This window comes from Telopea speciosissima, chromosome 8, assembly GCF_018873765.1.
Source record: "Telopea speciosissima isolate NSW1024214 ecotype Mountain lineage chromosome 8, Tspe_v1, whole genome shotgun sequence".
NCBI lineage: Eukaryota > Viridiplantae > Streptophyta > Magnoliopsida > Proteales > Proteaceae > Telopea > Telopea speciosissima.
In genome coordinates, this window is record NC_057923.1 from 22,597,741 (window position 1) to 22,613,189 (window position 15,449).

At 40.6% G+C, this 15,449-nt stretch overlaps 1 protein-coding gene across 1 annotated transcript; it reads left to right on the plus strand.

The window, feature by feature from the left end:
* The first annotated feature begins 687 nt into the window (after nt 1-687).
* Nucleotides 688-13,376, plus strand: LOC122670335 (mitochondrial arginine transporter BAC2-like). Its single transcript, XM_043867173.1, has 3 exons — nt 688-1,011; nt 1,277-2,042; nt 13,364-13,376. Exons 1-2 carry the CDS (start codon nt 772-774, stop codon nt 2,000-2,002), a joined length of 966 nt encoding a protein of 321 aa, XP_043723108.1. The 5' UTR covers nt 688-771; the 3' UTR covers nt 2,003-2,042; nt 13,364-13,376.
* Nucleotides 13,377-15,449: the final 2,073 nt, after the last annotated feature.

A 15,449-nucleotide genomic window follows, 5' to 3' on the forward strand; every position in this document is an offset into this window, starting at 1 on the left:
TTCTTATCCAACGGTAATCAGCAGCCTCCCCTGATTGTGGAGCCAGATGACATGTCCACACAGTCACCTACCCATATTAGTTTATGAATCTTATCCTTATCTCAGCAGCTTCCACTGGAAAGCAAGTTGGAATGGAGAGGTGGAGGGAAAGTTGTTGGGATTCAGAGCTGGTTAGCAATAGGCATGAATACCACGTGGTAGTCTATTATTGGAGGGCCTGAAAAGTAGAATTGGCCGTTTCCCACCGCATTAGCCGATGGCCGAGGGATGGCGGTCCGTTTTGCTAAAATCCTAAAACCAAAAGCATTCTAAGCGAACTGCAAGTTCCGTATGAGTCGTTCATTTTTGTTCTTCGTCGTCTCCCTTACCTGACCTCACCTCGCTTCTCTTTCTGTGTGCCTTTATTGAACGAGATGACAAAAGATTATTTAAACTGAAAAGTAGGAAGATCTTTACCTTACTGGGATTGTGCTCTGCAACAGATTCTATGAACCAAGCAGGAATCTGAGATAGATATAGCTTGGCTCTTGCTTGGATGAGGAGAGAGCAAGAGGGATCGATGAGAACTATTGAGTTGAATATTTTTTTCATCTAGAGACACAGAGAAAGAGAAGTTTACAGCTCAAAACAAGAAAACGAAATCCTAGTAAGCGATCAGAAGTGATCTCTTCATCTCTGGGGTTGGGAATATAGTGATTACTTGGGACGGAGTGGTGTGTGTGGGTTGGGTTGAGTTAGGTGAAAGCCTCTGTGGAATGGGATTGGGAAGGGATGGATTTCTGGCCAGAATTTTTAGCGAGCAGTTGGGGGAGAGAATTCGTAGCAGGAGGGTTCGGTGGTGCAGCGGGCGTAATCTCAGGTTACCCACTGGACACGCTGAGGATCCGTCTTCAACAGCCTTCCAATCCCACCAAATCTGCCATCGGTCTCCTCAGCCACATCGTCTCTTCTGAGGGACCTTCCGCGTTATACCGTGGCATGGCCGCTCCGGTAGCCTCTGTCACCTTCCAGGTTTCCTCCACCTTCCTCTCCCTTTTTCTACCTGCTTTTTCGTTCTTATTTTCTTCTGATGGGATATCTTGATTACCCACGATCGAAACCTGCAGATCTGAAAAGTAAAACCCAGGAAAGTAGAAACGTAATCAACTTTACTCTTTACAGCCCATCCAAAAATGAAATTGTCTATTGTGTGGTGGATTAGAATTTAGAACTCTGTTTCTGTGTAAGCATTCAATCGAACAGGTTGCGTAACTGTTTCTTACCTCTTTGATTGCAGAATGCTTTAGTGTTTCAAACATATGCAGTTCTATCACGAGCATTTGATTCATCAAACAACAACATAGATCCTCCTTCCTACAAAAGCGTGGGATTAGCAGGTTTTGGAACTGGTGCTCTGCAGAGTTTGCTGCTTACCCCTGTTGAATTAGTGAAGATACGCCTCCAATTACAGCAAACAACAGGAAGATCATCACACAAACACCAATCAATCGATCAACAAGGAAGTCCAGTAAGCCTTGCTAAATACATTTTCAGGAGAGAAGGGATGAAGGGACTCTACCGAGGTCTCACCATCACTGCCCTCCGAGACGCACCTGCTCACGGCTTCTACTTCTGGACCTACGAGTACACAAGAGAGAAATTCCACCCAGGTTGTCGAAAGAATGGTCAAGAGAGCCTCCAAACAATGTTGTTTGCCGGCGGACTTGCAGGGGTTGCTAGTTGGGTGTGTTGCTATCCACTGGATGTGGTAAAGACCAGACTTCAATCCCAAATGCAATCCCCATTGGACAATCCACCGCCCAAATACCTTGGCATCATTGATTGCTTTCGCAAGAGTGTCAAAGAAGAGGGTTTTAGAGTTTTGTGGAGAGGTTTGGGTACTGCCATTGCTCGGGCTTTTGTGGTAAATGGAGCCATCTTTGCTGCCTATGAGATATCTCTCCGGTGCTTATTTAGCGACAATAGCCCTGGAAGCATTCAAAAAGAGGACAACAGATTATAGGACAAAGCGGTATGCTCTGCAACTGGGGCCAGCCAAATTTGTTGCACCATGAAAGCCATACGTAAAACATTCTTACAGTAAACAAAGTGAATGGATGAAGTGGTTAAAGTTACAAGCAGACATAGAACCGTAAGAGAAACCCATGTTTGCTGGGTAGGGATGGATCGGCTGTATCGGGCTGGATCTTTGATCCCCAAGATTCTGATTTTTTTGTATTTTTCTTTCTTTTGGAAAGGCAGTGAGCCCTACACCATCGCGGGGCAAATGAGAGTGAGTGTGAAAGTGTAAGGGGTGGGATTTTCACCTTTCATGGGGTGGGGCAAACATTTCACCTCATCATATGTTTGGGCACATGGACTACACCTTGGGAGAAAGGATTGCCCATCTTATATGTTTGGGCTACACTGGATATTTAAAGATCCGAATTCGATCCGCATATGTATCCGTTTAGAAGAATCCGAATCTGTGCGAAACTAATTGGATACAAATATGATAATCCCCCTATCCAATCGATTATTATCTGATTCGTTTAGTAATTCGACAGTAATAAAATATCCAAAATATATATCTTTGTGTTCGTCTACTTTTTAAATTACCTTATTGGATTTTGTTATCTTATTTTTATAAATTTATAAGTTAAGATAATGTGATTCTTTTTCTAGATTTTCTATTGGTTTATATATATTGTTTTATACAATGTGATACATGGAATCACATATCTATTAAAATAAATACAAGATAAAATCAAAAGTAAAAAACGTAAGAAAATCAAAGACTAAGAAGAGTTAAAAAAAAAAGGGTAGTTGCTGAACTCTCAAGTCTCAACCCTAACCCTCATCATAAAATCGATAAAGATGTCAACGGATAGTCGAAAATTCGTATCCGATCCGTGTTCATATCCATTTAGGAAAATCTATATTCAAAAAATCACTATTTAGAAACTATCTGAATCCGTCCGAAAAGCAAGAAACTTCTCCTAAGGATGTAAGGAGCACTGTCAATGGGTGGCAAATCCTTAGATAGTTTCGACAATGCTAGTTTAGATGATTCCTATGTTGGATGAGATATATTGGCCATTGGATTGTTTTCATGTTTTATATGATATTATTTGTTTTACTACTTCTAGTTTGAGAAACAATCTAGGAAGAGACTGTTTTTGATCTTTTTCTGTTCGTGGAGCACTTTTGTAACAGTTTTACCAAACGTTGTTTCTCTTTCACGAGAGTATTCTCACAGGAAGGAATCGAAAAAGAGCACTTCTGTGATAAGAACATTATCCCATAACGGAAATGTCACCAAACGGGGCCTAAGTATTGCTTATGCTCTAGCAAGGAAAGCTAAGTACGAGAATGATAGGATAAAAGAAACACAGAATATTATGAATGTTATTGCTTTTTTTCAATTTTATTTTTCTTTGTTTCACTTAAAAAAGGGGAAATGTCTATCACTCCCCTATAGCTACCCTATATTTACTCAAAGTTCATTTTCAGATTCTCCCAAAAAATAACTTCTACCTCTCCTTCTCCCTTAATATTTTATAATACCCAAATTATCCATTTTTTTCACATGTTGCCGATTCTTATCATCTCTCTTCTCTTTCCTTATCTATTTTTATTATTTTATTATTTTCCTTATAATTTCTCTTTCCATTATTCAATCCAATTTTTAATTCAAGCATCTCGTCCTCCTCGTCATCCTCCTCCTTGTGAAAAGGTTTTCTAAATATTCATTAATTTCTAAGCCAGTACACTTTATATAGATTACAATACATCGCAAGACTCTAACCGACTCCAGATAACTAAGTAACAGCTGGAGGCCATGTAACTGACACAGGGAATTTTACTAGGCTGTGAACGAGTGTACACTAGACTTCCCACAACACGCCCCCCTCAAGCTCAACTGTGTCGGACCAATGGTGAGCTTGGACCGTAGAAGCGAAAAACATTGTCGAGACAAACCCTTAGTCAAAATATCAGCCAACTGGTCCATAGTGGAAACAAACTTGACAAGAAGTTGTTTGGAAGCGACCATGTCCCAGACAAAATGAAAGTCAATCTCGATATGCTTAGTGTGGGCGTGAAACAGGGGATTGGCGGTGAGTTATGTCGCACCAATGTTGTCACACCAAACAACCAGTATTGTGGCCAAAAACACACCAAGTTCACACAAAAGAGAGCAAAGCAAGACAAGCTCAGTAGCCACTGAAGCGATGGCGCGATAGTCTACCTCTGTGGAGGAACGAGAGATGGTATTCTGCTTATGGGAAGACCAAGAGATCAAGTGTGAACCAAGATAAACAAAATAACCCATTATAGACTTGCGGTCAATTGGACATCCAGCCCAGTCAACGTCAGAGTAAGCAACCAAGGAGACCTCGAACTGAGAGCTAAAAATAGGCCATCTGTAGGAGTAGAGCTCAAGAACCACAGAATGCGTTTGACAGCAACCCAATGCTCATCTGTGGGACAATGCATAAACTGGGCTACACAGTTGATGACATAGCTGATATCAGGACGAGTGAGGGTGAGGTATTGTAGAGCACCAACCACCCGACGATACTTAGTCCCTTTCGACAACGGCGTTCATGTGATAAGAAATAATGCCACCCTTGTAGAAACTGGTGTAGAAACTGACTTGGCACCACCCATATCCGTACTGGCAAGCAAATCACGAACATACTTCCCTTGGTTGAGAAACAAACTATCAGAAGTACGAGTAACCTCCATAACAAAAAAAATAACTCAAGTCACCAAGCTCTTTTAGAGCAAACTCAGTAGACAAGGCCATAACCAAAGAGGTGATAGCTCTGGGACTATTCCCCGTCAAGACCCGATCATCAACATAGATCAACAAATACAACACTGCATTACCCCGGAGAAAAATGAACAGAGAGGTATCGGTTTTAGATGCTGTGAAACCATATGAAAGGAGAAAGCCACTCAATCTGTTGAACCATGCACGGGGGGCCTGCTGCAAGCCGGCAAGCCATAAAGAGACTTCCTCAAGTGACAAATGTGATCAGGTTGGGTTAGATCAGAAAACCCAGGTGGCTGGCACATATACACCTCCTCAAAAAGTGTCCCATGTAAGAAGGCATTCTCGATGTCGAATTGTTTCAAGGGCCAGCCATAAGAAACAACAAGGGACAACACTAAACTGATAGTGGTCGAACGAATAACTAGGATAAATTTCCCATTGAAGTCCAGACCAGGCTGTTGGAGAAACCCCTTGGCCACGAGACGGGCCTTGTAAGGTTCAACAGTCCCATCAGCCTTACGCTTCAATCAAAACACCCACTTACAACCAACCACATTTTGGGTGGTAGAGGCTGGCACCAAGTCCCACGTACCATTATGAAGGAGCGCATCAAACTCCTCTTGCATAGCCTTGCGCCATGGTAAGGAATGCATGGCCTGTGTGTAACAAGTTGGCTTAACTAGATCCAATGCATCCACGGTAGCAATCAGATTTAAGCATTGTGGAGCACGAAGAGTACCAGTGCGACTGCATGTGACCATGGGATGAAGTGAGCTAGACGTGTGCAAAGGAGAAACAGTACATGGCAGACTAGGTTGCGAACCCAATGCAGGTGGTGCACCTGCTGGGCCTAATGGGCCTGGCATCGGTATTGTGGCGCCTGGTACTGTCTCGGTGAGGCCCGACAGTGTGGTCGTTGGGCCTAAAGGCCCCAGTATTTCTAGGCTGGAACAGCTAGGAGACCCAGTGGGACATGGGCCTAGCAAGCCTACCATGTCGGAGAGACTAGATGAGCCTGAGGAGCAAGGCAAAACCACAGGTGATGGACCAAAAAACCAGGCATCCAAATTCAAAGATGCAGTGGCAGTCCAAGGTGCAACATTTGCAAACGGAAAGATGCCCTCATCAAAGACCACATGAAAGGCAACATATAGTCGATCGGAGGCAAGATCCAAACAGTGATAACCTTTGTGCGTTTTAGAGTAGCCAAGAAATACACAGGGTTTAGGGTGTGGCTCTAGCTTGTGGCAAGCATAAGGCTGAATCCATGGTTAACACAAACACCCAAAGATCTTCAAAAAATCGTAGTCTGGTGAGATTCTAAACAACCTCTGCAGAGGGCACCGATTGTTGATGATAGGAGCAGGAAGACGGTTTATAAGGTAAGTAGCTGTTTAGAAAGCATAAGTCCAATACTTTGCAGGAACACTAGCATGAAGTAAAAGTGCCAAACCAGTCTCCACAACATGATGGTGCTTGCGCTCGGCAGCACCGTTTTGCTCCTAGGTATTGGGACAAGATAATCGTTTGGATATACCATATGCCTGAAGGAATGGATCCAAGGCCTGAAACTCTCCCCCATCATCGATTTGGATACATTTAATAAACCGGGAAAAATAGTTTTCAACTAGAAGCTTAAATTTGGTAAAAATGGGAAAACATCAGATTTATGGGCCAACGGAAATAACTAAACATATCTACTGTAATCGTCAATAAAAAGCACATAGTAGCAAAAATTGTCCACAGATATTACAGCAGCAGGGCCCCAAACATCACAATGTAAAAGTTTTAATGGATACAAACTTACAGAATCAATAGTTGAAATGGTCTATGACTTTTAGAACAAGCACAAGCACCACAAAGATCATGAGAAGAAGTGGAAAATGGTAAACCAAATTTACTACCTACACTACGCACCAACTTGAAAGATGGATGTCCTAGCCTGGAGTGCCAATCAGCAAGGGGAACACGGACTGCATAGTGTGAAACGGAAGGCAAAGGTTCAGGTGGGATCACTAGCTCATATAGATCATTGCTACTCTGGCCGTGTAATAAGATCTGATTCGTCTGATTGTCCTTGACCAAGAAAAATGTGGAATGAAAATCAATATGAACATTGTTATCAATGTAAAAGTGACTCACAGATAACAAATTACGTTGTATAGAAGTGACAACCAACACATTATTTAGATTAAAAGTAGAACCAGAACAAGAAACTATGGAATTCCCTATATGCGAAATTGAAAGACAACTCCTACTATAATCTGGTCAGAACCAGAGTATGGAGAGGCAACTCCTATGTTCTTCTTTTATTGTGCACAAAAATGTGCACACATTCTGTTTGTATAAATGCTTCAATGGGCTTCTCTACCTTTTTCTTTGTTTATTTTTTTATCTTAAATAACTCTAATGTATGAAATGCTATCCTACAAATTTTCCTTCATAAATCCTTTATCTTTTGCTAATATTTCATACTCAATACTCTTTCTTCTAAAGCTGTATTTCTGTATGCATGCTATGTGTTTGTTGAAATGTTTCTATGGAGCTTTTAGTCTATAAGTTGTTTATTTTTAAGCCAAATGCAATCCATAAAACCTTAAGACTATATACATTATAAAATATATACATATAAATCAAATAACTAAGCTTAGCACTGCAATTACTTAATTTAGTTTTGGTTCCATCCTATTTTTATTCTTGTTGTCCTCTATTTACTGTGCTTACACATAGGGCTATTTTCCTCCTATATAAACATATAAGTATACATATCTATATAGTTGTTGTATTATATGTGTTCTTCACATAAATAAATACATTTCTTATGGTTAGTTTACTTTATGTATGTGCAGCATTTACTTGAAATGGCTATAGCCTGTGGTCGTGGAAGGGGTGGAAGAGGAAGAGGGAGAGGGGCTGCTAACCTATATGATGAGTTCGAGCCCTTGTTCTTCTGAAATGCGTAGGAAGAAATTAGATTTGGGGAGCATTTTATGGCAAAAAATGTGGAAGAAGAACGTGGGGCGATTCTCGAGGACTTAAAGGCTTTTAAAGTTCATAAAATGTTCGAGAATTAAGGGTGGTTGCCTATGATTCAGCCGGAATGCCACTGTTATCCTCGTCGTGTCCGACTCTTCTATAGTAACCTTACCTATAGACACGAGGGGGGTGATTTCTGTATGACAAGTTATGTGAAGGGCAGGGAGATCTCCTTCAGTACCAGGCAACTGGCCCAACTATTAGAGATCTCGAATGAAGGGGAATGGAGGTATTGCCCTCCAAGGACAAAGACCACCGAGTTTCTCTCTCGTGTAGAGATAAGATGGGTCTTCTCCGTACTCACTGACGGGACATCATACAATAGGGTGATGTTGGAGCTTGACTTTATCCCATCGGCTCGAGTGGTCTCCCAGATTTGTGGCCATAACATTGCACCAAAATCAGGCCATCGTACAGAGCTTTCTTCGTTGTAGATCATCACTGTCTATAGTTTGTACACTGTATATGAGATTTGCCTGCCCTATCTTATCATGCGTACCATGGCTTATCTCCATGACCGCCCGAGAGCTGGGAACTTACTTTATGGAAGACTGCTTACTAAGATCTTCCAAAGATTTAGTGTTCCACTTCTTGATGAAGAGGCCTCAACAAAGAGGGTATTGAACGTCAATAGGGTCACTCTGTTCAAGATGCACATTCAGATGCCACCCTTTTCTCCTGAGTTAGGCCAGCCTGACTGTACTGAGCTTGGACAGCAAGGAGTAGCAAAGGATATACCTATATATGAGGAGGAGGAGGATGTACCCACTGAGACTCAGGCTTCAGCACCATTCGGAGATCCGGGTGCTTCTTCTTCTACTGTTGCCCCACACTTTAGTGGTGATGGTATTACATGGAGGCAGCTTTTTAGTTGACTTTTCAGTTGATTCGACAGCTTGGAGAGGGCCATACACCAGGGTTCCTCTTAGTTGAGCGGGTGAGTGAGTGCAATGGAGGCACAATCGTCAGAGTGGAGATCACATTTCTCGGGGCAGGCACCACCACCACCACAACCATGATCTGATGTTGTTCTCACTTTTAGTCTAGTTTAACTTTTTACTTTCTTTCGTTGTCAGGACCATGTCCTCCTTTCTATATTCAGCTAATCTAATGTAACCCAACCAGCATACTTTACTGAGATTTTATATCAAGCTACTTGGTTATATATAATAAGTTTTTAATTTCTTGTCATTTGTGTATCACAATCAAGTTTCTTTTAGTTTATAGCTTTTAATTCAACCTTAATGAGTCTAAGATGTTGTTGTGTTATGATTTAGGCTGTAAACAAGAGTAGAGCGCAATTTGCTCTGATATCACTAAATTGTCACACCCCGGCCCGGTTAGTAAGGGTAAGGTGTGACCAGATGCCTACTGGCATCCAATCAATTCTCCAAGATCAATTAACAGTTAGTGCAGTACTCTTATTTACAGTTCATAAAACACAGTAAATCCTTGCAATGGAAAAGAATAAGAAGTAATAATAATGACAATATTAAAGAGATCATGTGATAACTAAATATTTATATTAAGTGAAACTTTGTGATTCATTGTATAGTTCTCAAAAGGCACCACAAGTACAAAAGTACAACAATATCTACATATTATACTTCACAAAAGAAATTTATAAACACAAAAGGGATAGCTTGCTCCATCAGGTCAAATCAAGTGAACGCGCATGCATCGCATCCGCAGTAAGCTTCATGAACTTCAAACTTCTGCACCGTACGGTCTTCCTCGGTGTAAAAATCAAAAGCAGTAATAACAATATCATCTGGTTTCTTAGAACCAGCAACATTATCTGAAAAAGAAGAGGTACCACAGGGGTGAGCTCTACTTAACCCAGCAAGGAAAATATGCAAACACAAGCATATAGTCCATGATGCATGACCTACATCTAAGAATGCTACTAGCATCAGTTCTAGGTCTCATGAGGTATAAATACTATTGTAGTAGGTATGATATTCTCAATGATGGAATGAACTCATCGGTCTTCCCAAGAATACTACTCTACTACGGTGGGGACCCGTCAGCTCCATAATATACACATCAGACCGCGACGAATCCCCAATGATAACCCTATTATTGTTCCCATTCCGGTATGTACTCATCAGACCTGGGACAGTGAATGACATTCCGATATTAACCCTTCAGACCTGCCACGGGTTATCCAACACCTCACCCCTGTTGGCAAGGATCGTAGCGTTGGGTTTATGATAGCCTAACCATATGTATTTCTAAACATGATGTCATATGAGGCAGCAACAAATAGTAATTTAGAAGTCCAACATCATTTCTCAATACATCACAATAGATCATAATTAAAGTATGCAAATGCAATATGAAATGACACCTATAACATGCATTCATTTAATGTAAAATAAAAGCTACAAAACTACATGATTATACTACTAAGATGATGAATGTAAATGGCAGCCAGCATAATTAGTAATTTAAGAAGAAACACTCCAAAGAAAAGTCAGAATTCCCGTACCTGTATTGGAGGATGATCCTAGTCAATTGAAGCTCCAATATGCACAAACTATTACACTTCTTGATGTTACTATTGCCTATATAACCAATATACAACATTTGTTAAGTCTAACATAGCCCTGGGCAAAAGCCCAAAGTATACAAGAACTAAATCAAGCCTGTGGATAGAATCAGATTCAGAACTGGCTGAATCCAGTTGACTGTAGGACTCAGCTGTCTGAATCCAGTTGGACAACCAGTGGCTGTTTTAAGATCCAAAACTCATGGATCATTCATGTATGGGGTCATTTTCCTAAAATTGGTTTAGGGCTTTAATAGAGTACAGCAAAGGAAAAGTTTTGACCCATTTGCATGCAAGATCAAATTAGGTTTTCTAATTAAAATTAAATAAAATAGAAATTCTTGTAATTTGGAAACATGGCTGAAACCGAATAAGAAAAGAAAGGACTGATATTTCAACATGATTTTGGTGATCTATTAAGCTGTACCTAAGTCCAAATTGGGATTCTATCAAAAGCCATCTGATACCTTAGGTCTAGGCTGAATTGGGTTTTAATCCCAAGAAGAATTCAGCAAGATAAATAGGGAAGAAGTTGAGCAGTTAGGGTTGAGGTTGGATGATGCCCTATAACAGTAGATTGGTCTAATTAGGTTAGGTTTTAGAGTCATTAACAACCCAACTTGGGGTTCATCATACTAGGGTTGGTATGGGTCAAGAATTCAGCCATAATAGAAGAGAGAAGAAAGGAATTTGAGAAAACAAATTCAAGGTTTAGATACCCTACCTGAATTGAGATTGCAATTGATGATGGCAACCCCAACTCCTAAGCTCCAAGTAAATCTCTAAGTTAGAAAGGATCTGCCCTAGCTTTTCTTCTTCTTCTTCTTTCTCTTTTCCCTTAGTTTCTTCTAAGCTTCCAAGGCTGAAAATGATTCATTGTTTAGGTGTAAAATGAATCCTAAACTAAGGATTTCTTATATAGTAGAATCCTACTAAGGGCTATTTGTTATGTTTTAGTTAGAATTAGTTTTAGGAATGAATTTTCCAAATCTGTTTTTAAAGTAAATTAATTACTTAGTTTAAGTTTTTAAGTTATAACTTAGGCTTTTATAGGTCATGGAGGTGGGCCCGGGTATATTGACATCTAAGTAGTCCAGATCTACAAAGGGGTGTGGATCCCACTAAGTAAAAATTATTATTTTGCCCCTAGTACGGTAATTAAGCAAAAATACAATATATATATATATATATATATATATATATATATATATATACATAGAATGGGATTCTTACCTATATACTGGCCGAGGAAATGGTGAAGTTCTGCATATGCTCGATCCAACAAGTCTGGCATATGAAGCTGATATGCTGGGATCCAGTAGGATCCTTAGACTCAAGGACAGCTAGTTTGTACTGACTCCTCAGAATCCTCCATAGGTGTGTCAATGGATTGCTCTGAATCCACCACTGATGCAACCCACAATATAGAGGCAAGCATAGACACAGACCCAGAACCTGTAATCACATAAGTTCAAAAAAATTCAAATTAGAGGTGGGTTTCACACCACCAACCCTATCAAAATCAGGACCCCAAACAATTGTTCACATTTGATGGAATTTCATTCCCCAAATGACCTGATAAGATCTCGGAGTTCCATGCATGGCTGACCTCTGAACTCCTCCAAGAAGGAACGACCCCTCGTGCAGCTATTACCAAGTTTCTAGCAAGAACACACAGTACACTGCAAGAATGGTATATAGATCTTAGCCCTTACAGGCAGTTGCAATGGGTACAGATAGGCATTGATGAGTTTGTATCCCAGCTCTACAATGAGTTTATTGGTTCAATTGAGAGCAACAATATTAAAGCTCGGGAAGAATATTTCCAGATGAAGTGCTACTCTTTCCAGAAATCAGACCTCGAAAAACATTATACTAGAATGATGGATCATTTCTACATTCTTGGTGGTCTTGATGATGTAAACATGAAACAAGTCTTCTTGAAATCTTTTCCAGAACCTCTTGGTAAGGATGCTGTAAAAAACTTAACCATCCAAGGTCTCCAGCTTCACCAGATCACTCTTAAAAGATCGTACCAGGAAATTCAAACAGCTCTCCAAAAGCCTTGTGATCAACAACAGTTTTTTAAAACATGGGAGAAGACTACAGAAAAGCTTAGGAACACCTGTGACACTTCCTACCTGAAGATCAAATGCAAAGACAAAAGCTGTACATGTCCTACAAAGAAGTAATCACATTTCTCCAGAATTCAAAAGCACAGATCAGCTTCCCATAAGCGATCTAACCATTCTCATCAGTTCCACAAGCACCCCAAGAACAAGAAATACAAGTATTTTAAAAGGAAGAAATTCTGAGGAAAGACTTCTGACACATGCTATTCTTGTGGCAAGAGAGGTCATTTTACAAAAAACTACCCTGACAAAAAGAAGAAGACAAATCTCATGCATATGCTAACCTAGTTCACCATCAATGATGTAGATGATGCAGATATAAAGTCGCTATACTCTATAGATCAAGATTTTTCCCCAGATCTCTTATTTGCCCTAGAAGTCCATGATTCAAAAACAAAATCTGAGTCTGATACTGAGTCGGACGGATTTGACCCCGTCTACCCTCTTCTCCAATCTGACCCCCTCCACCCTCGTCTCAACCTCTACCCCCAACATTACTACCGACTACTAAGGTTTTGCTACCCTTAGCTCCCTTATATATAGTCCCTACCACATAGGATCGTCTAGTCAAAATTATTGGATATTTTGATACTGACGCTACCATGACCATCCTAACACCACATGTTTTACCTTCCTGCTGTTGGAAGCCTCATAAGCAATACTTCACTGCAGTCGATGGTAAAACTTTTTCGGTAGATTTCATTTCCAAAGACCGAGTCAAATTCAAGATCTTTCCTACTTTGGACATTAGCCATAGAGTTCTAGGATCCTCTCTACCCGACAATGATACTCTTATTGGTTTTGATCTTCTCAGCAAGCTCTCTTCTCTTCAATGGAGTGCTCATGGTCTAACCTATAAGAAGAAATTCCTCCCTTGGACATCAGTTTCCAATATTTTTCTAATAGTTCCTTTTGCAGATATCAAGCAGCAACTGATCTCCCAATGTTGTGCTGATTCTCACACAGAATTCCTTACTAAGTGTAATCATCCCTTATGGCAGAATCCACAGTTCTTCATCAAGCTCCCTTTCAAAAAGAATGAAGATGCAAATCCAACCAAAGCTAGTCATATAGGCATGAACCCGTCCCATCTCACTCTTGCATGAGAAGAAGTCACCTTCCTGCAAGCTCAAAGCCTCATTGAACCAACATCCTCTCCGTGGGCATGTGAAGTATTTTATGTCAATAAGAGAGCAGAACAATCCAGAGGCAAACTCAAGCTAGTCATCAATTATCAACCACTCAATGCTTTCCTAGCAGATGACAAGTTTCCATTGCCAACCAGAACGACCCTTATGCTACAACTTTCAGAAGCAACAGTCTTCAGCAAGTTTGATTTAAAAGCAGGATTTTAGTAACTCGGGATTCACCCGGATGACAAATCTAAGACAGGTTTTTGCATTCCTGGACACCATTTCCATTGGAATGTCATGGCATTTGGTCTCAAGGTTGCCTCATCTCTCTTCCAGAAGGCAATGATGAAAATTTATGCACCCATCCAGTCCCAGGCATTTGTCTACATTGATGAAATCTTTCTTTTCTCCAAGACAGAAGAAGAGCATCAGCAGTTACTTGCTCAATTCCATGCAATCATCGTGCAAAATGGTATCATGCTCCCACCAAAGAAGATGGACATCGGAGTTCCCAAAATAGATTTCCTTGGTATAACTATTAACAAAGGAAAAGATGAGCTTCAACCTCATATTGGGAAATCTCTCCTCTTCAGTTCCCTGAAGGTCTCCTCACAGTGCAACTTCAACAATTCCTTGGTATTATCAACTATATGACTGAGTTCATTCCACATCAGACTCAGCATACAAGACCCCTGAACAGTCTTCTTAAGAAGAAACCCCACCATGGTTAGCAGTACATACCAATGCAATTAAGACTCTCAAAGATATTGCTCAGTCCCTCCCTCCTCTACAAATTCCTTCCACAGGTCTCAAAATTTTACAGACAGATGCAAGTGATGAACAATGGGCAGCAGTTCTCTTAGAAGCAAAGGATGGTACCAGACAAGTTTATGGTTACAGAAGTGCACAATTCAAACCATTAGAACAGCATTACCATTCCACCTTCAAAGAGATATTGGCAGTCAGGCGAGGCACTGAAAAATTCCAATTCTACCTCATTGGCCATACATTTCAGGTCGAGATGAACATGTCTTTCTTCCCTACGATGCTTTAGCTCAAGCAAAAGGTTCTCCCTGAACCACAGCTTCTCCGTTGGGCAGATTGGTTTGCACAATGGTCTTTTAAGGTCAAGCATATCAAAGGCAAAGATAATATTCTTGCAGTTTTTCCCTTAAGGACAAAAAGGCCAATCCACTCGTCTATCCCTATTCTATGTATGCCACTTTGGCATTCCTCTCATTCCCATGCCTCATCTTCCTAGCCTACTTTAGATGAACCAGGATCATCTGAGCCACCACCACCAGATCCCCTTACCTGATCTTGTGCATCTTCTACCTGTCCTTCCCCCAGAAGTTTATTCCAATATTTCTGGCGGGACCATGGTTGGTTACAGTACCCAAACATACCAATCCCTACTTGCAGTTCTTGTCCACAAATATAGTCTCCAATATAATTGGATGGTTTGTCATCCAGATTATCCATACCTCACTCTTTTCACCATTTCACAGTTCTATATGTTTGAAAAGGAGTTCGTAGTATTCTTTTAGTATCTATTAGTTGTTCACAAAATTGTCATGTTTTTTTCCATCCATGGCCTCATCCATTACTTATGACAGTCCTCCTCCCGATATAGGTTACTAGCCAGGAACAACACTTTTCTCCATCTTAAAGTTTCTTCTCACTATGCAAGATTTCTTCAACTCTTTGCTCCTATACCTCATTGGATAAATGTTTTGTCCAGCCTCCCTCATGACAACCCCTTTGTCACTATCCTCTTCCATCGACCTATTGAGCATATTCACCCTGATCTTGTTGAGCCCCAAATCCTTGACCAGCAT

Coding starts and splice junctions, on each gene's coding strand:
- LOC122670335 (XM_043867173.1), top strand. CDS start 772: ATGGATTTCTGGCCAGAATTTTTAGCGAGCAGTTGGGGGAGAGAATTC. Junction 1,012..1,276: donor TAGCCTCTGTCACCTTCCAG/GTTTCCTCCACC, acceptor CTTTGATTGCAG/AATGCTTTAGTGTTTCAAAC.